The sequence below is a fragment of the Chanodichthys erythropterus genome, chromosome 13 (genome assembly GCF_024489055.1).
Source record: "Chanodichthys erythropterus isolate Z2021 chromosome 13, ASM2448905v1, whole genome shotgun sequence".
In the NCBI taxonomy this organism is placed as follows: Eukaryota; Metazoa; Chordata; class Actinopteri; order Cypriniformes; family Xenocyprididae; genus Chanodichthys; species Chanodichthys erythropterus.
This window is the reverse complement of record NC_090233.1, coordinates 30,170,935-30,197,091: the sequence shown is the minus strand read 5'-3', so window position 1 is coordinate 30,197,091 and position 26,157 is coordinate 30,170,935. Positions and strand designations below refer to the sequence as shown.

General features: G+C 38.0%; 1 protein-coding gene across 12 annotated transcripts in view; it reads right to left on the bottom strand.

The window, feature by feature from the left end:
* The window catches only part of phldb1a (pleckstrin homology-like domain, family B, member 1a), a 53,326-nt gene extending 27,169 nt beyond the window's left edge, over window positions 1–26,157 (bottom strand). For 8 of the 12 annotated variants that reach the window (XR_010897021.1, XM_067408360.1, XM_067408361.1 and 5 more), the window contains exons 1-6: window positions 19,142–19,455; window positions 16,038–16,142; window positions 10,071–10,194; window positions 8,658–8,828; window positions 4,944–5,069; window positions 517–1,724 (exon numbers count right to left, since the gene is read on the bottom strand). Coding sequence is in view for 11 of the 12 variants with exons in the window: in XM_067408360.1 (XP_067264461.1) it covers window positions 517–1,724; window positions 4,944–5,069; window positions 8,658–8,828; window positions 10,071–10,194; window positions 16,038–16,142; window positions 19,142–19,144 (1,737 nt within the window). In the remaining variant the exon portion in view is untranslated. Of the gene's footprint in view, window positions 1–516; window positions 1,725–4,943; window positions 5,070–6,990; window positions 7,226–8,657; window positions 8,829–10,070; window positions 10,195–16,037; window positions 16,143–19,141; window positions 19,456–26,012 lie in introns of those variants that run through there. The other 4 variants (XM_067408363.1, XM_067408364.1, XM_067408362.1 and 1 more) reach the window with 4 other exon arrangements.

The following is a 26,157-nucleotide window of genomic DNA, read 5'->3' as shown; positions in this document are numbered from 1 at the left end:
ATTTTTTCCTCGACACTGTTACACGTGTGTTGTTCCTGGTCAAAAATTACCGGGCTACTTGCTTATAAATCTCTCATTACTCTACATTATCACCAAATATTGGATTCAATTTTTTGTCAACTTCTTTTCTTTCAGTTAGGACAGGTTTTGTATTTCTTTTTTCTTTTCTTTTTTTAATTAAATATGACCAAAATTACTCACAAATAATGCTTTTTTCACTCAAAAATTGAGCTTCATAAGCTCAGATCAATGAGGCCTACGATCAATCAGTTCCAAAAATAAACAAAAAAATCTGTCCTAATTAAAAAACAAGTTTACAAAAAAGTTTGAATCCAATATTTGGTCATTTTTTTTTACCAGGAACACAAAAGGTGCTACAGGGTTTTCAACACAGCACAGGGTTAACAGTACTGTACCTTCATTTTGTTATTTCATAGTTTGATGAACTAGTACATAATAATAAATATGTAGGTGTGTCAAAACTTTTGACAGGTAAACAAACATGCTCAGACATACCAGCCTCTCCATTTCCTGCTCGCGCATCCTTTCCTCTCTCTGCCAGCGATGGTACTCCAGTAGGTCTTCCTCTTTGTCGCTGACCTCTGAAATGCTGTTCTTGCGTTCTCGTGTGCGCGTCTGGACCTGCCGAGGCTCCCTGGAGTTCTTTCTCTGGTTACGGGGACTAGTGAGAGGAGACACCCCTGTCTGAGAGCCAAGAGCTGGGGTGAGACCACTGTTCTGCTTTCCACCAGGCTGGTCCTTCAAAAGAGCTGATACAGGAGATGGACTTCTGGCATGCAATCTCATATTTCCTACTTCTTCCTCTGCTGCGGTTCGTCGATGGAGACGAGGACTCTCTGGTACAGTCCGGCCACGAGAGGCCAAAGGAACACCAGGTAGAGCGCCAGGGAGAACAGGCACACCAAGAACACCTTTGCGTGACGCAGAGGGACTGAGAGGAGGAAGTTGACGCATACTAGATGGCTCTACACCACGGCGGGGCGACTGGGGACTGTCTGGAGGAAGGAGTGCACGAGAATGGGACTGAAGACTGGAAGAATTTTCTTGGACTGTTGAGCCAAAACTGGATCTGGGGCTAGAAGATGCTGGTGAGGATGAGGAGGTGAGTCTGGCATTTACCTGTCTGCTTAAATCTCCAGATGCAAATGATAGTGACGAAGAGGAGGAACCATGGGCCAGGTGTGGATTCTCACCTCTACGGTTTGTAGCAGGGCTTGAGGGGGTTTCAGTCAAGGCTTTTTGATGCCTGGGACTTTCTTGATCCTTTAGTCCCCCATTGGAACTGATGGCCTTGGATGCAAAAGTGCGTGGTTGTGGCACTGGGGCCTGGGCGGTGTTGGTGTAGCTGGTGGAACAGATATTAGAGGAGTCCAAACAAGCACTTGGACTGCTAACCACAGAGGAGGTGGAAAGGGAGGAGAAAGGAGGACTGGTATTTTCATAGCTGGAGCTTACCGACAAAGCACCAGGACTGGTTGGAGGGGAAACAAGACTGTGGCCGACCCCGTTGAGCACGGCAGACTGTGAAATGGGGTGGCGGGCATTTTTACATTGCTCAGACGAGGAAGTCTGGCCTTCATTCATAGACAGAGAATTCATAATATCCTGAAAGTCCTTTTCAATAGAGCGCACAAGAGTGCCATGTCCAGGACGCGATCGCTCGTTCACAGGAAGGTGGTTTCCATTGAGCTGCCCATGAGTGTCTGTAGAGAATTAAAGAACATCAGTTGATGATCTTAAATATTAATATATATCAAATGTAGAAGACTCATGCAAGAACTAGACTGGGTTAACAAAATGTAGGATATTTAATATATATATATATATATATATATATATATATATATATATATATATATATATATATATATATATATATATATATATATATATATATATATATATATATACACACACTACATACTTGGGTCAGTAATATATATATTTTTTAAAAGAAACTAATACTTTTATTCAGCAAGGATGCATTAAATTGATCAGTAGCAACAGTAAAGACATTTTAGGGAAAAAAGCATATTAGAATGATTTCTGAAGGATCATGTGATACTGAAGACGAAAGTACTGGAAATTCAGCTTTGCCATCACAGGAATAAATTAAATTACATATTAAAATAGAAAACTGTCATTTTAAACTGTAATATTTTTTCACAATATTAGCATTTATACTGTATTTTTGACTAAATAAATGCAGCCCTGTTATCATATATTTAACACCACATCAAAGAAGCACATACGAGAGCTTCTTCAAAAAAAGATTTAAATATATTTATTTATTTTGTATGAAGGTTAAAACTAACTTTGAAACTTTTTTTTTTTTTTTACCTTGACTTCATTTAATTTTTTTTTTTTTTTTAACCCTTCTCCCAGACCCATTCTTTCAATCTTAAACTACAAATCCGGTTATGAATTACTGCATTTTTATTATTGCAATACTGCATTTCCATACTATGATCTAAACAAACAACAAAAACAAAAGTAAGATGTCTATCTCTCACAGCAATCTTGCAATTATGTAAGGATTTGAAATTTCTATATTTAGAACAGTCAGAACCATATTTCACTGATACCACTTGTGCTCTACACCCAAGCAGGACATGGCTGGGCATAATGCACACAAACACACACCTCCCCCTCTCTTACGCATATGCTCAACTGGGTGTGTCTTTCAGCCTACAGACTGCGGATGGCAAGAATCCCACCCTCGGCCCAAAGGTCAGAGCAGACAGGGCATGACTCATTCTGCGCACTCTAGACCAGCTGAAAGCTTCTGTTCACTCTTTGGAGCCAGGGCCACCGGTGCACTAACCATACAATAAACAAGTTATTTTAGAGCCGTAGCACAGTGGGTAGAAGATGTGCTCACATCACATAAGAGAAGTGACCCTTTTAAGGACACATGTCCTTATATTTTGAAATTTAAAAAAGAAATGTTTACGCTGTAATTTCACCAAACATACGTGTAGTTCTTGAGATATTTGAGGTAATATACTTCTATACGTCTAGCAGTCAGAGCAGAAGTTGCACCGCAAATTTGCTTTATTGAGAGGCCATCCAAAGATGCTATTTTTTTTAATTCAGTGATGAAAGTGGCTAAGTATTGATAAGAAATAAACTATTTTAAAATTTAAATATTAATGAATCAAGTAAAACCTGAAAATAAGATGGATTTTATGAGCATGTGAAACTTCAGAACACTGCCTCATTATAATGGCGTTCCGTGTTATTAAAGCTGCAGTCCGTAAGTTTTGTCCTGTTTGTCGCCATCTCTGTTTTAAACCTGCAATTGCAGTTATTTATGGAATTATTATCTTTACGTGGGTTGTGCCTCACCGCGGATGAATCTAATGTTTGCTGTCTGTCACCACACTGGTATGGATACTGTACTTCAGAATCACAAATTCTGCGTCTTGGAAGTATGACCAAAATAAGAATTTTCCCTGAAAATGTCATCTGAACAAGTAAGTAACATGTCTGCCACTTTTGTTCTGACCAACTGAGAAAAAAAGCATTACAATAAATTGAGCTACCAGTGGTGATTAAATCTAGCAATTGCTTAGCTCAGATCACGTCAAACTGTGCAAATTATTATTATTGTTATAATTTGTTCTCAAATTGTTCATGTAAACAACATCAGCATTGCGTGACTGTGTGTATTAAGCATGTATATGCGTTACCTGTAGATTTCAATTTCTGTAGCTACTCGGCAGTCTGAAGATTTTTGCTTTTGACTATGGCTGAATCTCCAGTTGTCACTGATGATTGTCATTTGGACCTTTCTGGATTACAATCCGCCATCAAAATGATAAGTTTAATTATTGCAGCTGCTGTGAGAAAAGGCTATAAATGATCCATCACCTGCAGCATCCTCTACATGCCATATAGCTTACTACCTAGGACTCCTTCTTTATGTATACAGACATGGCGTAATGACGCAAAGATGAACGGCTGCATGCTCTAATTTTTTCTGCAGAAACCCACCAGTAACCCACCACCAATTTGAATTAGAAAACATTATTACAAGCTTACTGTTGTGAATCGGGCTAAGGTAAGGAGATAGTTTTGAATACTGGCTGGTTATATACTTGATTTCGGATCATTTTTAACCAAATAAAATTTACGGACAGCAGCTTTATGTATAATGTATTTTAATTTTTATTAAAATGTGCAATAAATTACTGCAGTTAATTTCCCAAGTATAGACCAGTATTCTTACATCAGGCCATTTCAATGTGTGTGTGTGTGTGTGTTTTTTTTTACAGTACTGAATGAAAGACCTTTAGGGTCACTGAGATAAACAATGATGCACCAGGCAGTTACGCCCACACTGGCCTCACAACAATGTGATATTCATCACTGTTATTGGGTCATGTTCCTTTAAATGTCCAGTTTGGTGTTCAAGGATTTCAAACTAACAGGGTCAAAGCAATGGTCTCTCAACAGGGGCTTTCCAGCAGTTGACAGAGTGCCTGTGGCAATTTAAATTCCCATTCTTTTCAAAGAAGTGAATGCTCCTCCAAGGATCTCACTTCCTGGTTTCTTAACTATTTGAAATTAGTCAGTGTTGAATGAGTGAGAGCAGTGTTTAAAATGGGCAATGGTACAGTTGGAGTTTTCTCCAATAACATGGATATTAGAGGCAGGATTAGGCCAAGTTATTTTAGGCAGATTTGTGTCACCTGAGCAGTGTCTGGAACTTGTTAGAATTATCTAGGGTACAATGCCTCTCTGTGCTATAACGTTTAGTAATTAAATCAACGGAACGTGCACCATTATTTGCAAATGTAGCTCTCTCTCTTTCTTTTTCTGAGTGCCTTCAGCAACTTTAACTCCCCACAGCACAGTATCCAGAGCAGGTCTTATACTACTAGATTTTAGGTCGGTGTAATTTTTGCTTCTGCATATACCTGAGTGGTTCTTGTAGGTACTGGTAAATCCAGGGCTTCCACCTGGCATCAGACTCTTCATTCTGAGGGCCTCCTCTGGGTGGTTAAAGCGGAAAAAGGATGACTGACCAAAACACAGCATACACCCTGAGAAAAAAGAAGCATTGGTGTTATATAATCAGAAAGGTTCTTTATGAAAACACTTCTAAATGAATTGGGTTTATTCAAGTCGACAATAATATTTAAAAAATAAATAAATAAATAAATACAAATTTTTATATATATATATATATATAATCTCACACTGAATTAAAGACTGAATTTGACTACATCTCCTCTAGAAAGACTGTCATAATATTTGTGAAATTTAGTGTTTATAAGTCAGCAGACATTTTCTGTGACCTTTTATTATGTGGAGATGCCAGCCCCATTACTAACAACCCTGAATGGAGCAGAAGCATCTTATACTTCCAACTGCTAAAGTTGTAATAATATCTTCATAAATCTCACTTTATTCTTTCAAGGTAATCTAGAGCATCTGAATGAAACAAAACAGGGGTGTGGATGAAACATAGTAAAGCCAAACAAAAAGCAATCAGTACAAGTCACACACGCAGTGTTTTTCTGGCCTGGATCCATGTCCTCTTTACACGCTTTATTGAAACTCACTTCACGGCTTATCTTGCCATATCATAGTAGTTCAAACAAAAAGATTAAACTGAGTTTGTCTATTCGTAGGAAATGCACATATACCTCCTATACACTCATATTACTTTGTCCTCTGCCCTTATGAAATTGCTGTAATTAATGGGGCAGAGGGATCAATGCAGCGTCTGTCAAAATGCCAGTGAATTATGACCCAGACTTCCATTTCATAATGAACATTGGCACAGAAAGCACAGAGAGAATATAAGATCAGTATGACTCACTGCTGACTTACAGTACAGTATCGGACAGGATATGACATGCAACACGGACATGGGCTCCACTTAATGCCATGTCTATATTCAACAGAAAATGCAGACCTTCTTTTCAACACTGGCTCACCTCTGTACCTATATCACTATTTCTTTGTTTCTGAATTGTTAGTCTTTTCTTTATTAAATAGCTTCCCCTACTATGATGTCAAAGCTAAACTTACAGTGTGTCCATATATTTTTTCCACATATGGGCCATATGTGACCCAAAACAATATGTAGCTACATATTTAAGAAAGAACAGACTATAATATTTTAAGAATCAAACACGTTCTTCAATTCAGTACAAACCTCAATAGTAGGGGTCATGTCAATATCTCAATATGGTGGTTACAGTCCAGACTGAGCATTCAGTCAGAGAAATAAGTAAATATAAATACATAAAATATTCAGTTTGTACACTTTCTAAAACTGTGGTAAAGACACAATGAATTGGGTCAAAGCACTAATGACAGACTATAACCTCAAAACTAAAGGACTAAACAATCAGACATATGGCACAAGAGGGCATCAGATCAGGGTCAGGCTGGGCATAATGAGGTCAGAAAAGGGTTTTGTAGTAATCAATGAGAAAGGAAAGATAGATAATATATAGAGAGAGATAAATTAGAGAATTTATACTGCAGTGCTGTTTTATTATCACTATTATAAGTCACATAAAAAGACTGACGTAGTTTTGATGCGTTTGAGAGCGTTCTCAGAAAGTGCACGAAAGCATGAATAATAGTCTGTTTTTTGTGGAGAACATTAAATGTTTTTTCAGTTATTCCTTTACTTACAACATACATTACTGACTGAAAAAATGAAAGTTAATGCGTAGGTATGTCACGATACTGTAAAGTTTGGCTATACTATAGCTATTTAACACAGTCAGCTATAGTTTGGATGTTTGACCTGATAAAAAAAATCACTTAGTTCTATAGACCTGTCATCTTTAATCATACACATCGAACACAACGGGATTAATAAACGGTGTTCTTTGGTTAATCAATAGTACGCTGTCTTTGAAACAGGCTACAAAGCAGCAGCAACTCTACAGCGTAACAGACGAATAATTGGTAAAATATTGAAGATAAAGCAATTTCACCTACCAGGTTTGGGAAACAAACTCAAACTTATATCCAATCGATTGGAAACGCTGAGAAACGGTTTGTGTGGAGGAGCTCTCGCACGTCGCGCGGAGTAAAGAGCACCGAGCGCGTGTGTCTGTCCGCAGCTTTTGTGATGCAAATGTCAAGCGCTACGACAGCGCGTCCACTCACTGACTCCTAATACAACACAAAACAGCACAGCTGTCACCTGCCCGACTGTCATCGCCAGCCAAAAGAAAATGGACAAGAGAACGGAGAAGCAGTTAATACAACAAAGTGTCCGGCATCCGGAGAATTTAAGATATACTATCCTCCTCTGGCTAAACTCTGAACTTCACCAGTGTTCAAACGCTACAAGTTGCTTTTAATGCAACTCGAAATTTTAATTAAATGTTATTTTACTTGACAGTCATTAAGTCTGCTCAGGACGCTTCATTAAGACAAATTTATCGAAGTCGCATGGGTGGCACGTTGGACAGCTGTCCTCGCGCCGGCTGTCTCAAGTTATTGTCATGCACAGATCGCGAGCAGGGGGGCGGACTGCAAATGAGCTTATCTGGATCAACATGATCACTATCCCTTGATCACCAACGGTCGAACTTGTAATAATAAATTAGGCTACTCTTAGCTAAACGTCAAAAAGAAATGCTTAGGTCAGGTGTTCCCATAAGCTTGAAATACGTTAACTTAATAGGCTACATATTTGTTTAACAGCTATTAAGATTAACATTAACATAAGATGATAAATAACATAAAACTTATTGAGAATTCTGGAGAATCCAAATCAACAAAATATCACATTTCTCTGTAGAATCACATTTCCCCAATCTACAGAACTAATACAAAGAAATGTGATTCAAGAGTGCCTGAAATAGAGAAAAAAGAGTAGGGCAAGGTCAAGTTCTTCAAATGGAAGTTCAAAAAAGCCTTCATCATTATCATGGTGCAATTTCCTGGCCTAGTGTAACACAAATACACACTGCTGTGATTCCAAAGTGGACAGCCTGAAATAGCTCCAAAGAGTAGTGTAAGGTCAGGTTTTTTTAAGGGATATTCAAACAGACACTTATCATTACTAACACAAAGTGGTTACACAGTTATATTTGTCTTAAAAATGCAATCTTATCTGCACTAGAAATGGTAAATATCTGATGCCGAGTCAGCTATTGCATTATATAGAAGATTCACAGTGTTCTGAATTCAAGCAAAGGCCTTCTCATTTAGTATGACAACTTCTAACAATCAAATAGACCATTCAGTCTGATAATAGCAGAAACATGTCCACCGGAGACATAATTCACTGGATGACTAAGTCTCTTGATGGGTGGAATGGTTTTTAGAAATGTATGTTATTGATGTGCAGGCTGAATCTATTGAATAACTGTCAAAAGAGTTCAAGGCAACCAAAATCCAAAAGAAATTCTTACATTAAGAAACCTTCAGCTGGACACAATGTTCCTTTTTTCATGCATACATACATACATACATACATACATACATAAATGTGTATGTATAATCACATGCCGGTCTCCTAATCAGACTTTGAAGTGGATTTTTCAATTTTTAAATTCCATAATAAGAGTAAAGTTAATCAACAATCTGTTTAACAAATGGAACTAAAACCAGGTGAATGAGTTTGAGAGCAACTTAAAAAAAGCATTGCTTACCTTGTGTGAGTCTGACCGGTTTGGTAACTGCTAAACCATCCAAAGAGCACTGATTTCCACAGGGGTACAGGGTGATGACTCCCCCCACATTTTCAATGTAGCAATGCTGAGCAGTGACACCTGGACCCTGAATATTAATGTCTGTGTTCCCATGGCCAAGTGTAGTCTTCCCTGCAACATGTGATGGAGATGCATTAAATACTGATTATTGCTACATTGCTGTACCCACTTTAAATAGTTTCAAGAAGTAGAAAAAAATGTTGCAATAATGCATATGAAATGCTTGCAACAAAAGGACACTGATTTATGTTCCCTTCTTTAACAAAGGCAGGACAGACCCCCCACCCCACCACCAACTCCAATGCCCAGCCCCGTCTGAGTTATTTCATTTGAAGCGTCTATGAAGCAGATGTGAGTAAAAGAGCCATAACCCAAGCCTATTGTGAGAGCAGACGTGGTTAGAAAAAAACTGACAGGAGTGGGTGTATGCTGCATGTTAGATTGAAGATGAACATAATTCATTCATCAAGAAAAGGCTTTTTCAAGCAGTCATACACATTCCCTTAGACAAATGTGCATGCTCTCACTCATATAAGCTCAGTCACACAGTGTGAAACAACAGGGGGCTGCCAAAGTCAGGTCATATAGCCTCATAATTCTGTCTCTTGTTCTAAAGCCACTGCCATCTTAAATGCAATTTACAAGAAACAGCTGAAACCTCAATACTCCTCAAAAAAAAAAAAAAAAAACTATGCATATATAATATATTTTATTGTATATATAATTTAATTACTACAGTATCTATCTATCTATCTATCTATCTATCTATCTATCTATCTATCTATCTATCTATCTATCTATCTATCTATCTATCTATCTATCTATCTATCTATCTATCTATCTATCTATCTATCTATCTATCTATCTGTCTGTCATGAGCACAGGAAATTGGTGTTTTCAATCCCCTTTAAAATGTTTCACTGATGAATAGTGCACTACATCGACTTCCTCTGGGATTTATACTTGAATGCTTGCTCTCATTCTTCCTCAATGTCAGGGGATGAGAAGTCCTCTATTTGTCATTCTTCATGAGTTGAAGCATAGCCAAGCTATGAGGACAGTGCAGTGAGATTTGTCCTCTCTCATGAACTTACCCATCACTGCACAAAAACACAAATACTGATCTTAATTTGGAGTCCCCAGTTTTTCAGTTGGCATCCCCTCTGTCTGTGTGATCATATAATTAGGTCTCAGAGTTTGAAAGAAGCATTGCCACTAAACACAAATTCCACAGCAAACCACATCCTTGGTCAAACGACCATGTTTGCATCTAATTTAGCAGATAGAATCTACTGGGATACTTCAAGAGGGTGTGTATTATATTCAGTTACTTTATAAGATGACTGAACTTACCCTCTGGCAGGGGCAGCAGAGTTATAGCCGTACTCAGACGGCCACTTCCCAAGCTGACAAGATGGGGCCGTTCTGCCTGAACTTTGAGAGTCTTGCCTGTTTCAATCAGGTCCAGCGGTGTGCTCTGTGAAAATATGCAGACAATACAACAGTAAACTTTTTAATAATGGATCGTTTTTTACAGCCTTTGATCACCATTAAAGTGCCTGTACTTTTTGGACAACTGCTCAGGGTTCCCCAAACTGGATTAGTGTAATTCAGTTAGGACAAATAAGTACTGCAGCAGCAGGGTAAGAGGCTAACTAGGCTAAATGGGTTTAGCTCCATCAGGTACCACCATGCAGGCTAAGAGGCTAACAGGATTTAGCTGTTAGATGAAAGACAAGGGACCAGACTGATAAATGACCAAAGGAGAACGTATTTGGCCTCAGCGTGTTCTCAAGGGCAGCATGGGGATTATTTGCTTGGTAAATCACACTTTGATGCTTGAGAGAGTGATGAGGCACTGAATTACATTGAAACAAATGGTACAAAATGTTATTTTTTAAATAGGGAAATAGCATATTTCATTTATTTTGTGTCTTTAGATGATGTCAGAAATCACACAGGCTATGATGCACTAAAAAAATCAAAGGAACACTTTTTAATCAGAGAACAGCATCAAGTCAGTCAAACTCCTGGATATTGATCTGGGGTGCGTTTCCCAAAGCGAACTATGGTCGCAAGTTCCGTCGTTACCAATAGAGTTCAATGGGACTTACGACCATGGTTCACCAACGATTCTTTCGGGAAACTCACCCCTGGTCAGTTAAGTAGTACAGGAAGTTGTTAATCAGTTCCAGCTGCTTTGGTGTTAATGAAATTAACAACAGGTGCACTAGATGGACAACAATGAGACAACCCCCAAAACAGGAAAGGTTTTACAGGTGGAGGCCATTGAAATTTTTTTCCCCTACTCATCTTTTCTGAAATTTTTTTTTTTTTTTTCAGTAGTTTTGCATGTGGCTAGGGTCAGTGTCACTACTGGTAGCATGACGCGATACCTGGACCCTACAGAGGTTGCACAGGCAGTCCAACTCCTCCAGGATGGCACATCAATACGTGCCATTGCCAGAAGGTTTACTGTGCCTCCCAGCACAGTCTCAGGAGCATGGAGAAGATTACAGGAGACAGGCAGTTACTCTAGGAGAGCTGGACAGGGCCGTAGAAGGTCCTTAACCCATCAGCAGGACCGGTATCTGCTCCTTTGTGCAAGGAGGAACAGGATGAGCACTGCCAGAGCCCTGCAAAATGACCTCCAACAGGCCACTGGTGTGAATGTCTCTGACCAAACAATCAGAAATAGAGTTCATGAGGGTGGCCTGAGGGCCCGACATCCTGTGCTCACTGCCCAGCACCGTGGAGCTTGACTGGCATTTGCCACTGAACACCAGAATTAGCAAGTTTGCCACTGGCGCCCTGTGCTTTTCACAGATGAGAGCAGGTTCAGGCCTGGAGAAGCCGTGGAGAACGTTATGCTGCCTGTAACATCGTTCAGCATGACCGGTTTGGTGGTGGGTCAGTGATGATCTGAGGAGGCATATCCATGAAGGGACGCACAGACCTCTAGACAACAGGCTAGACAATCGCACCCTGACTGCCATTAGGTATCGGGATAAAATTCTTGGACCCATTGTCAGACCCTACGCTGGTGCAGTGGATCCTGAGTTCCTCCTGGTGCACGACAATGTGGCTTCATGTGGTGAGAGTATGCAGGCAGTTCCTGGAGGATGAAGGAATTAATACCATTGAATGGCCCGCACGCTCACCTGACCTAAATCCAATAGAACACCTCTGGGACATTATGTTTCTGTCCATCCGACGCCGCCAGGCACCTCAGACTGTCCATGAGCTGTGATGCCCTGGTCCAGATCTGGGAGGAAATACCCCAGCACACCATCCGCCGTCTCATTAGGAGCATGCTCTGATGTTGTCAGGCATGCATACAAGCATGTGGGGGCTATACTGAGTACCATTTTAAGTTGCTGCAATGAAATTTCAGCAAAATGGACTAGCCTGCTGCATAATTTTTTCACTTTGATTTTCGGGGTGTCTTTGGTTTCAGTCCTCTGTAGGTTGATCATTTTGATAACTTTCATTTCATCAAACGATGTAGCATCCTTTCATTCCAAACACATTACCCAGTTCATATCAGTATAGAAATCCAGCATGATATTTTTCCCCATTGAGATCTGATGTGTTTTCAAAGTGTTCCTTTCATTTTTTAAGCAGTGTATTTTAGAAAGAAACAGAAGAGCAGCCAGTGGCTGGTAGGCTTTGGAAAATTCACATCAGTCTCTTTTCCCCATCTGGGATGTAAAACTAAATGGACTGGCCATAGGGAATATGCAGTGGGCCTTTCTAAAACAAAGTTATATACAAAATTAATATATACAGATTTTAAAAAAGTTAGAAGTTTATTTTCTTTTTGAAAAAAAAAAAACAAAAAAAAAACATATCATCGGACTGGCCTAATTTAAATTATGTAAAAACAGCTATTTCAGATATCAAAATACAGTAACATCCAAAAGTTGCATTTCCAAAAAAGTTGAGACACTGTACAAATTGTGAATAAAAACAGAATGCAATTATGTGGAAGTTTCAAATTTCAATATTTTATTCAGAATACAACATAGATGACATATCAAATGTTTAAACTGAGAAAATGTATAATTTTAAGGGAAAAATAAGTTGATTTTAAATTTCATGGCATCAACCCATTTCAAAAAAGTTGGGACAAGGCCATGTTTGTGTGGCATCCCCTCTTCTTTTTATAACAGTCTGCAAACGTCTGGGGACTGAGGAGACAAGTTGCTCAAGTTTAGGAATAGGAATGTTGTCCCATTCTTGTCTAATACAGGCTTCTAGTTGCTCAACTGTCTTAGGTCTTCTTTGTCGCATCTTCCTCTTTATAATGCACCAAATGTTTTCTATGGGTGAAAGGTCTGGACTGCAGGCTGGCCATTTCAGTACCCAGATCCTTCTTCTACGCAGCCATGATGTTGTAATTGATGCAGTATGTGGTCTGGCATTGTCATGTTGGAAAATGCAAGGTCTTCCCTGAAAGAGACGACGTCTGGATGGGAGCATATGTTGTTCTAGAACTTGGATATACCTTTCAGCATTGATGGTGCCTTTCCAGATGTGTAAGCTGCCCATGCCACATGCACTCATGCAACCCCATACCATCAGAGATGCAGGCTTCTGAACTGAGCGCTGATAACAACTTGGGCTGTCCTTGTCCTCTTTAGTCCGGATGACAATGAGTCCCAGTTCTCCAAAAAGAACTTCAAATTTTGATTTGTCTGACCACAGAACAGTTTTCCACTTTGCCACAGTCCATTTTAAATGAGCCTTGGCCTAGAGAAAACGCCTGCGCTTCTGGATCATGTTTAGATATGACTTCTTTTTTGACCTATAGAGTTTTAGCCGGCAACGGCGAATGGCACGGTGGATTGTGTTCACCGACAATGTTTTCTGGAAGTATTCCTGAGCCCATGTTGTGATTTCCATTACAGTAGCATTCCTGTATGTGATGCAGTGCCATCCAAGGGCCCGAAGATCACAGGCATCCAGTATGGTTTTTCGGCCTTGACCCTTACGCACAGAGATTGTTCCAGATTCTCTGTATCTTTGGATGATATTATGCACTGTAGATGATGATAACTTCAAACTCTTTGCAGTTTTTCTCAGAGGAAACTCCTTTCTGATATTGCTCCACTATTTTTCGCCGCAGTATTGGGGGAATTGGTGAGCCTCTGCCCATCTTGACTTCTGAGAGACACTGCCACTCTGAGAGGCTCTTATTATACCCAATCATGTTGTCAATTGACCTAATAAGTTGCAAATTGGTCCTCCAGCTGTTCCTTATATGTACATTTAACTTTTCTGGCCTCTTATTGCTACCTGTCCCAACTTTTTTGGAATGTAGCTCTCATGAAATCCAAAATGAGCCAATATTTGGCATGACATTTCAAAATGTCTCACTTTCAACATTTGATATGTTATCTATATTCTATTGTGAATAAAATATAAGTTTATGAGATTTGTAAATGATTGCATTCCTTTTTATTCACAATTTGTACAGTGTTTTTGGAATCAGGTTTGTACATATAGTGGGGAATTACATTACATTACATGGGTTGTGATTGTGATAGACAGGCTTATATCCTGGGTTGTTTTTCTGTCCCACCTAGCCCTGGTATGAATGGACTTCACCCCTCTATCTTTCATACCATTCGCTACAGTTAAATAAAGCTTTAACACGTATTTAAAGTGTCTTCAGATGTCATCTTTTTAGAGTCTAGTACTAGCGTTCATAGAAATAACCTTTAAAACTGAACATTAGGCTTCTAATATCAATGTATAAATTCTTTCTAAAGTAATTAAATGTCACTGTAGTTTGTTTTAGCTTTCATATCTTATCCTGTCATCTCCTGATAATAGGGCTGCATATAAAGCTGCTACACAGTTTCCATTGTCCTCTGACATTTTTTTCTACACACAGCTCAGTTGTTTGTGTTTCTCTCTCTTTGTGTGTGTGTGTGTGTGTGTGTCTGTAATCATACTAGTGAAGTTTTAACAGGTGCAAAGAACTAACTTAGGTTTGATGTTTTTGAGAGCCTGTAATGTTTGATTGGTGGAATACAGTGCAGTGTTTGAGCAAGATTAAATGCAGACAGAAAGGCTGGACTCAGCCTCTCGGATCAACAGTGATGAAGATTAACCATATAATTAGGGAACAGTTCACCTCTTATTTTCTACTTCCTCTGGAGCAGACTCCACTTTTAGGTGACAATACCTAGGAGTTTTGCAGAATTCTTTGTCTGTTGTTTTTCCTCCACAGATAATATGAAAAGAAAGAAATTACAAAAGAAACCTTTCTGTTTGTAAACGATTTTAATGACGATTAAGCAAGAAGTAAAAATCAGAAGTAAAACTAAATAAAACAAAAGTAAATGCATTGTACAAACCCCTATTCAAAACTTTGCAGTTAGATTTAAAAATAATAATAATTAATTAATCCTTGAATAACTTTTATTCAAGGATGAATTAAACTGACTGGAAGTTTCAGTAAAGACATTTATAATGTGTCAAGATTTTTTATTTAAAATAAATTCAGTTCTTTTTCAATTCATTAAAAAAGAATTCCACAAAAAAAAAAAAAAATATTATGCAGCACAATCTTTTTTCAACATTGATAGCAATAAGAAATGTTATTTAAGCACCAAACCAAATTAGAATGATTTCTGAAGGATCATGTGACACTGAAGATTGGAATAATGGCTGCTGAAAATTCAGCTTTGCCATAACGGGAATAAATTACATTTGACAGTTTTTCTTAATTGCTTTGGCTCAGTTCTCACATGATTGAGATTTTTTTTTTCTTAAAACAATAAGTTCAGCATTCTTAATTAGTTTATTGTTCACATCAGATTTTAATTTCTTATTGATTTAAGCAAACCCTAAACACTCTTTTTGTGCACTACAGTATAGACTTTTACAAGTACATTTTTATCTACTGTTGAAATCTGTCTAAAAAGCTCATTGCAAAACACACAAAAGACAAAACTGGCATTTTTGTATAGAAAGCAGTCAACAAAAAAAGTAGAAAAAATTAATTTGTATATAACAAATATTTCCATGGTGAAAATCTTTGTATTTTGATGGCATTGGCCAATTTACTGAAACAATAACTAGGTTTTGATGCATGAAGTAAATGTTTTGGATGAGTTACATTTTGCAGACATGCAATAGAGTTCTGATGTTTCAGTAAACAGTTGTCACAATTGCACTTACAGTTTAGAGAATGTTAAGAAAAATGTGCCTAAGCGATTGAGGAAAGACTGCAATATACAGACCCAAAACCTTAGAACAGTATTGTGAATGTATGTGTATATATACACAGCTCACAGCTCGTACACTCACCTGTAAGACCTGGTGAGTCTGACGGCCATGTTCTGGAAAGTTCCGATTCATGCTGTCCATGTCTATGGAGTTATCAATCACCTCATGACATTTGTTAAGATCCTGCTGGAAATGCAGAGATAAACAGCAAGATTTTTAAAATCAGCTAGTCCAAAAATTCTTTGCTGAATGGCTGAAGTTTAGTCTAAATAAATGTAAGTGGACTGAGTCATAATCAAAAAAAAAAAATTGTATTTATACATAAACAGACTATTAAGATATGTAGATCTGGCAAGGTTACAACACTTAAAACTTGTGTCTTTAAGCCTAACAGTGAATGATCAAACACTTATTGTAGACAAAATACATTGATGCAATGATCCTACAAATACATCCTGTGATTAACCAACTGTCGAGAACAGACTGTAGTCTGCATCTTAGTAGAAATACACAGCATGAGTCAGTGTGACTCATCTCACACACAAACACAAACACACACCCAGACTCAGAGTGAACAGATGCAGCCAATTATCTATGGTACAGACACAGGCACATTAGCGTGAACAAACTAGAGTAGACCTCAGGTCAGTACACACATCACTGCAGATCAGTCATTTTGGAACATCCCTAACCTGAAATGCCCCTCTCCCTCCTTCCCTCACTTCTTCTACATCCCTGACTCATGCCACTGTCTCTCAGACAAAACACACTGGAAATCACAGAGCAACAGAGCTGCAAGACAAACTGAACATCAGGTTCTGTGTGTGTGTGTGTGTCTGTGTAAATAATGGCCATAGAGAATCAGTCAAGGGGAGTTTTACCTAGGGAACATTTACTTTGGATAACATTCTAGCAAGATTCCCTCAAAGTTATGAACAAGTGTTCTTCTAGTAACATTAAAATAACATTCATTCAATGTTATGGTCATTAATAACATCACTAAAAGTAGCGTAGCTATTAGTTAAGCTACATTTGTCAGTAGCAAGGTGGTAGTGTCACTTAAAATCATGTCACTTTGCCATGCTATTTTATTGATTAAGTAGTGGTTCAACTATTTACAATCAGAGCAAGTGACACAAATTCAAAAGAGTCATTTATTCAAAGTGAGAATAAGCTTTTTCTGATTCTAAACAGCCAACAGACAATACTTTAAAAACACTGAGTGATTTGGAATGACTTGGATCAGTTTTAAGAAGAAACTTTTAGCTTAGTTTCAGCTTAGCTTAGCTTATTTAGTAGCTTAACTGACTACACTCAACATTTATGGTCTGGCACACCAAAACATTAAAAACAGACCCAGCATTCTCCATATGTGTGTATCTGTGTACATAATGGTCATTGAGGATCAGTGAAGAAGAACTGTAAAGTCAGTAAAAGTAGCAAAGCTATTAGTTGATGTGGGATGTGCGAGGTGGTAGCATCATTATTCTTAAAATCATGCAACTTCGCAACACTGTTTTATTGATTAATATTTGATTCAGCTGTTTATAATCAGAACAAGTGATTCAGATTTAGAACAAATGAATCTTCTGGGTCAGAATCACATGTTGTAATTGTAAACTTTCAAACTCAGTATTCTAGAGTAGTTTGTAGCTTAGCTAAGCTCCATTGAGCATTTAAAGTCTGATATTTTCCATATTAATTCTAATACAAAACTCTTAATATATTAGTTACATTTTTTCTTAACATCAATAAAAAACAACTTACACCAAAAAGACCAACATTCAAAAAAAGTTATAGATTGAGCCAGAACAGATTACCTTGTTCTGCCATTACCCATGATTCAACTGTTTCCATGAGTCATGAGAGGACATCCTACATTGCAATGGTTTGAAAGTCAAAACAGTGTGAGATTAAGGCAAGGAAAACTCTTTCCTCTGCTGGCATGTCCAGTCAGGGAAACGACTGGAATGAGACGCTTTGCTTCTCCAAACAAGCGAAGACAGGTTAGGTACAGTGCCTGCATATAGAATAGGACGATGATGGACATTTAGAGTCTTTAACTCAACAGCTGGTACAAAACCAAACTTCCTCTTTTCCTCCTTCCCCTAGATAACTTCTCTCTCCCTTTCATTCCTGATGTCATGTTTGCAAGTGCAGCTGGCAAGTGCTGCAGGCCGCCTCTCACAATCACGTCCAGTGTGTGACACAGAGGGGAGAGAGAACAGAAAGCCTCTGTCACTATACTGAATATGGTCTCTGCTCTCACCATCACACACAACTGGACAGTACAGAGACACTGACATTAATACACATATATAATTTTGTCTTGATTCAAATATACCGGCACACAAATAAACATAAATCATACACACAAATATTCACTTAATATCAGTTCAACTTAAGTTTTTCGTGCCGGTATAAGTGGCCTGCCTCTGAAACGTGTCATTAAGTCTGCAGTTATGCCACTGTGTCCTGCCCTCTGCAGCAGAAAATAGACTCAACCACATAGCACAAACCACAAAGCTCCTCTTACAGGGGTTATAATCATACAGGCTACACATACATACACACACACACACACACACACACATGTAGCCTATAGCAGTATGTTAGAGTTATGGGAGAAGTAAGGAAACCACAGCAGGAACATACAGCTAATATAACAGTACAGCTAAATGTAGCATGAACAGTAGGTGAATCTGGGAAACAGAAACCAAAAACTGTAAACTTGATGGCCTGCATGCGACTTGTTAATCATATGAGAAAAAAAAAATAAACATGAGATTTAATTGATCTTTTATAAGAAAGTCACAACCAACACAGGCAAAAGTTAATTATATACATCAGATACATTAAAATTATAATACATTCTAATATTAAAATATAGAATTTTAATTTCAAATGTATTTATTAAAATATATACTAATAAATTACATTTATGTATATTCTAAATATTTTGATTATATGGAATATATAATAGATTTAAGTTATTTTGAGTTACTTATATTAAGCACTCCTGCTCTCAGCATAAATCTGATAAATACTAAGCAATATAAACTGATATAGTGAAACATTTACTACACATTTCTTGAGTCATAGCTGCCAAAAATCAATGCAGCAGTAAAATCACACAACAAATACCAAGATCTTAAGAACCCATAAGCAATATCTAGCCTACTCACCATCTTTTTTAGCCCAAGAAAGACCTGCTCTGTTGCTGCATGTCCTTGTTTACTGGCAGTCTCTGTGCTATGTCCTGTTTTTACGCCTTTGAGCCTTTGGTTGACCGTCTACAGTCCAGCTCTCGCTGTTTGTTTGTCTCTGCTGCTCACTCATGTCTCTTACTGAATGTTCTTAAGTTCTGGAGGACAGAATTACATAGTACCACCACAGCTGGGATAGACAGAGTGAGAGACAGACAGAGAGAGAGAGAGCACTAGTAGAGGAATCCACATAAAAAAGTCTCTCTCAGAACGCAGGTGTGCTGTCCATCTTTCCAAACACCCATGAATACTCATCAAGTTTATGTCTAAATTTAGAAAGCTAAATCACGAGAGACATTTACAACGTCAGGCAGAGGTCATCTTCTGTGAACTTGACTCATCTGTTTACTACTCATATGCACTTACTGCTTTAAAACATGCTAAACCTACTACTAAGAATAATTCAATTATTGGATAGTTCACCCGAAAATTTAAATTCAGAAAAATGTATATTCTAAAAATTCTATTCTATATAATTTTCTCACCCTCATGTTGTTTCAAACCTGTACACTGTAAAAAAATATATATATTTTCATGATTTATCACAACATTTTTTCCTCTGTCAAATCAACTTAAATAATTAAAGTGGTTCAGATAAAATAGTATTTTGAGTTTCTCCTCCTTCATTGTTTTAACTCAAATTTTTAATTTCATTCAACTCAAAATTTTAAGGCAACCAGGTAACTTACTTTTTTTTTTAAGTTAAACCAACAATTCTTTTTTTTTTTTTTTTTTTTTTTTTTTAACCAGTGTAGACCAGAGTTTCTTCTGTGGTACATAAAAGAGAATATTTTAAGAAATTATTGTTTGTTTGTTTGTTTGTTTTATCCAAAACTGTTTAGTGACCAACATTCTTCAAAATACCTTATTTTGTGTTCCTCAGAATTCATACAGGTTTGGGACGACATGAGGGTGAGTAAATGATGAAAGAATTGTAATTTTCAGGAAAACTATCCCTTTTAAAATTATATTATGTTAATGTCCTGTTTTCATTTAAAGCAACTTTTAGAAGAAAATTAGACAGTAGTTGTTAATATCTGATGCATGTATGATTTCCATTTTTAAAGCACTGAATGGTATTAAAAATTGTCAGATCACTGTCATTGCAGCAGATGGACTCATTTCAGACAGAATTGAGTTTGCATGCCCTTGTGGAGGACGGAAAAGACCTTGATATTCCAGGTGGAGTCCCCCTACTCACTTCCTGTTCTTCCCTCCTCCACAGTGACAAAACAAAAATGGTGTTTTCCATTTGATGTTTAACAGCTGCAAAACTGCTGATGTGAGTCACTTTAAGAGTATTTGTTACATAATTAGTTTCATTTATGGAAACAAGATTTTTTTTATTATTATTTATATAGAGTCAACAAAGTTGTCATGGAACTCCCCTAAGCAAACATTAATGCTTTTTCTCTTAAAAACACACAACTTAGCAATTCATCACACAACGAGCCAGACTGATTGTTAACAATCCAAAGAAACATGGGAAAGTCGTGAATCAGAGCGCTAGAGAGGAAAATGTCTGGAGAACGAGAAAGAAAGGCTTTTTTTCCATGGCCACTGCCAGTGAGTAAGACAGATGTCAAAGGAGTCCAAACATATTAAAAAATGAACACAAACAAATCTGAACAGCAAGGCAACCACAGCTGGAAGACTCTTCCGGTGTGGGCTCCTAAGCAGGGACTCTTCCTGTCGGTTGACCCTATGATCTAGCTCCTCTCTGGGAATAAACAGTCTCCAGCTGCCCCCTTCTCACCCACAACTGAGAAAAAAATGTCAATATGCCTGATAATTTGAAGCAGACCTCTGTTTTGAGCCACCAGTGCCATATTGTTGAGCAAAATTTAAGTTATTTATTTGTTTGTTGTCCTCTGGGAGTGAAAATTCCAAATGCTTATTCCACCAAGTAACTTCCAACATTTACGTGTAAGGCATTAAGCTCAGACGTCCAGAGTGACTCGCATATGAGGCTGCCATGGTCAACACATGGCAAGCACACAAGTTGGAAAGTTAGCTGCTAGATAACTTTCCATATTTCCATGCTGGACTGCTGTCTTGGAATAACACATGTGATATCAAAGCTAAGCATTTTGGTCTTACTCATAAATTCTTTGATGGCAGGAACATGCGGCATTAATCTCTTGCAGCATTTTGCAACAGTCTAGTCACTTATTATAGTATCAGAGTAAAGCAACAAGGCGTCAGAAAGATTGACCACAGATCTCACCCCAGAAATCAGTCACAGTGCTTGCGTGGCAGAAATGCCTGAGATCAGAACACTGTTGTGTTGAATGTATTTGTGAGAGAGTGAGAAGAAAGACTGGGTCTGTTTCATTGGCCCAGTAGTTTGAGAAAATGTCTTCATGTTGTTTAGGGCTGTTCAAGAGGGAACATTCTTGCATATGGTGCTTTTTTTTTTTTTTTTGTTCATTAGCAACCATTAGACTTAAAATATCCATATTCAAGCAAGCAATTCCAGTCTCAGCCTGCCTATTTCGGCTAAATATTTCACACTTTCTCTCACACACACACACACACACACACACACACACACACACACACACACACACACACACACACACACACACACACACACACACACACACACACACACACACACACACACACACACACACACACACACACACACACACACACACACACACACACACACACACAGCAATATGTTAGAACTGATAGTGACATCCACATCCTTATTACACCTGCACTCATATTGTTAAAGTCATCATGAAATGAAATTTCTTCCAATCAGTTTTGTAAATACAAGTAATATTGTGAATGATTCATCAATGTTTCTTTTCTTTCTTTTTTTTTTTTGTTCTCTTATTACATTTTAATATAATTTTATTTAACATAACTCAATCTTCTAGTGAAAACAACAGACTTCTTTCTGGAATGACTTTGATAACAGATTAGACAAATGTTTCAGGTTCACTCCCATGTAAGGGGGAGAAAATCAGAGATCTACTCAGTTTGCAGCCCTGTATTAGCATTCCATCATGTAGTGTTTGTAATTCCTCAAAAGGGGGAAATGTGAACTCATGTATGATAATTGAATGGACAAATTTATGGGTCACAGCAGGTAAAAGAGAGTAGATTTATGGTTCAAACAAATAGAGTTAAAAGGCTGAAACTTTAGAAGTAGTTCTCATTTCTGGGTAGTCTAGAACGGAAGGGTTCTCTTCCTTATAACACTATGGAGAAGGTAAGCAACACCTCGAACAAATGCTGGTTAAGACTCGCAGAGCCAGACTTTTGATTTTTGGCATAAATCTGTCAGTGAAGTGACTGTGGGTGTGCCGCCTAGAGCTGGTGAGACCCAAACTGAATGAATAAAGGTGTGGGCACTAAGAGAAAAGCTTGAGCAATCATGCCATGGTCACTATATCCTGTTTGGCTCTTTTTCACCTGGTGTGCATGGTGTTCAATTCCTTCTTTTTGTTACTGCTTTATGTTCTTTTAATCCACTCACTCTTTCTTTTTCTCCTTCCAATATGCTAGATTTTCAAGCGAACTTTTATTACACACGCATTTTTTTGTTTGATTGTTTGTTTTATACACACAATTGTAGGCTACACTTCCAGCAATCGTGCACACACACACTTCAAACTCTAAACATGCAGTGCTCAAGATTAAAAAAAAAAGTTCAAATTTTGAAAAAAAAAAAAAAATGCCCTGAGTCTAGCGTTTTTAAATGCGAAAATGAGTTCAGTTCTGTTCGAGTTCTTACTTCTCCAATAGCAAAAATAGTTTCAAAAAAGTCACAGCAAAACAGTTGCCAGTCTCCGAGCAACACATAAGGTATATTAGACTGGATACATCTATGCTGCCTTCAAAAATCAGATGAAGGCATCTCAGGAGACTGGATGTGGCACGATCATTGGATTCGGACATGCCTTGTTACCTTCCTACCTCCTCATCCTACCTGCAGAGGCAGCATTTTTTCAGTTTTCGGACGCAGTCTTGAAGCGGCGCCGCGCAGACCGGTCGGTGTATGACATCAAAGTACTGTGAGAGCGATTAGAGAGCAGACGATTCCGTTTGCTTTCGAATCACTCTCGTGATACTTTGATGTTTAATGCATTGATCGTGTATTAAACAATCAGTGTGTTCAAACGAATCGGTCAAGTGAATGGGTAGCCTATCTCATTTTGGAGGCTGCGTCCGAAAGCGCATGTGTCTCATTCAAGAGGTTGTGCCCTCTGGAGGTTGCAGCCTTCAAAGACAGCTTCTTAGAAGGTAATTTTGAACAATTAATTAGCCTACATGTTAACTATTACAAAAAGTTCTACATACCTTTCCCATAGAAATTCAGAATCTCGCCAGTAGCAGCAGGTTATCCAGGGTACTTTTATACAGTGAATTCGGTCATAGCCTAGGCTACGACTCTTCTCACATAGCCTACTGATTTTCAGCTACTATATAGTAGGGAAGTATTCAGGTACTAGGTGCGTTCATGCCATGTCGTAAATACCATAATTACAAGATCCGCAGGACTCGTCACTACAACTTGTAAACAAATTTATCTGAGAGCTCCGACTTGTACCACCTGACCAGTGCAGATTCATTTTGGTGGTGATAGTGTTGCCATAGAAACGCATATTTCTGAGTCCGAGAACAGCTCGGAAATGTCCTACTTTCCACTTCTGAAGTTGTGATTACGAGCTTGTCGAATACTTTGTTGTCAGAAAGAATAGAAATCATGGAGGACACCGGGTTCATTTTTGCCTATTTCTTGGGGAAATCTTATGAAAGCCTGAATGTATGTAAGATATTTCATTTTGAATAAAATATAGCGTCCCATTCGTTGACACCCATAAACATTCACTGCGCCATCTATATAGTCAGCTTGCTTACAATTCTGGAATTTTGGTCAAATACATGAAATTTTCACATACAGTATGCTTCAAATTGTTAATCATATATGTAAATATGCACTATTTTAAAGGTCCCGTTCTTTGTGATCCTATGTTTCAAGCGAGATATTTTATTTAACAGAAGTCGCCTACATCGAACGGCCAGTTTGGACTACATCCCTCTACTTCCTTCTTTAATGACGTCACTAAAACATTTTTTTTGACTAACCTCCGCCCACAGGAATACACAAGAGTTGCGTTTGTAGAGTGTGTTTCTCGCCATGTCGTCGAAACACTGTTATTTTCATCCCGCAGTCCAATCACCGGATTCCGGCTCAAATTGATAGGGTAAAATTAAAGACATGTTTACAATAACATTGAGCGCATGCATCTCCACGTTATGGTAAGAGGCGTGACCTTTCCGGGCAAGATGCGCTAAACTGCTGTCGAATCACAACACAGGAACCCGCTGGCACAATCAGAACTCGTTACGTATTTCTGAAGGAGGGACTTCATAGAACAAGGAAGTCATCAGCCCTTTTTTATGACAGTGGAAACAGCGGTATACAGATAAGTAAATTATGTGAAAAATACAGTGTTTTTTTACACGCAAAACATGAACACATGTTATAATGCACACTATAAACACAATCAAAGCTTCAAAAAAACACGAAAAACGGGACCTTTAACAACAAGAAGGTGATGTAGCTGTTCAAAAACTAATAAAGAATCGTTCTCCCCTCAGCCACCTTTAAGGTTTACGTCACAGGAAATTTCTGATAACATGTGAAGGCAGCATTATCTCAGAGTTTACCAGTAAATACGACTTAAGAGGGTGTTCATGTCCAAGAGGAAACTAGTATTTATGATCATTCAGATAGCACTTGAAGGCCGCATAGATGCCACCTACTGACGTAAAGATGTAACCTGAAGAAAGTCCCTGAAAAATCCTCGCAATTTAGCTAAGTCTGACAGACTGTCTGGAACATGCAAACACAAACAAGCGGCTGCTAGAAGGTTGCATTGCCTTTCAAATTCATAGACTGGAACTAAAAGTTGTTGACTATATGACTGTTGCATTGCAGGGGTCATACACCACACAGGTGTCATACAGAAGAGGTATTGAATGTGTTTCCAGATTAATTAGACAGCTGAGTCATTTGACTGACAGGTAAGGAATTTTTTCAAACCACCTGTTAGTCAGCCTCTTTTAGTGAAAGTAGCACTGGTGGTGCAAAAAATGTGTCAGCAGACCACAGCTTTCCTGCACACTTCTCATACACTGGCACAGTGCTGTCTCCAGTGGGACAATAGTCTCATTGTCCATTCTTTAGGTCAGTGCCATTATTCCCATCCTTGTCCAGTGTGGCCCATTTTTATTCTTACTCATATTCAACATAGTAAGACTATAAAAGTTCTCCATTACTCACACACACCTTAACTAAAATGAAGAAATGCATTCATAATTCATAAGAATTAATGACATAATTAATTAAATAATTCATAAGTCATACTATGACATCATAGTGTGCAAACAGTGTTACACTGTTACTTTTTAAAGACAACTTCTCCATGATGTGTTGCATTTGTGTCATAAACTGAAGTCATTTTTTTTCCTCAGAAATCTGACTCCTGTCCCTTTCAGTTCCTCTTTCAATGATTCATATACTGATTCTAATAAAGACTGCAAAACTTTTTCAAAAGACAAACAGACATGTTGTTCAATTTATATATATATATTTTTTATATAAAATTTGAATAATTTTACAAATGAATAATACTTCAAATAAATAAAATTTAAATTAAATTATATATATATAGCACGTATTAGTACCAACTTTTCATTTTATATCATTACTTAATGCATTCAGAAAACGTCATTGCAAAAACCAAGCTGTCAGTCAAAGCCTTACCTATAAGTTCAGATCCTAAGCTCTGTCAGTTCCACATCTAATCCTGAGAGCTGGAAACTCATGCTCACTTTGAAACATGTTAAACCCTGTGGAGCACTAGAGCAGGATGGACAAATCATTCAGAACTAAAGATGAGAGAGAATGA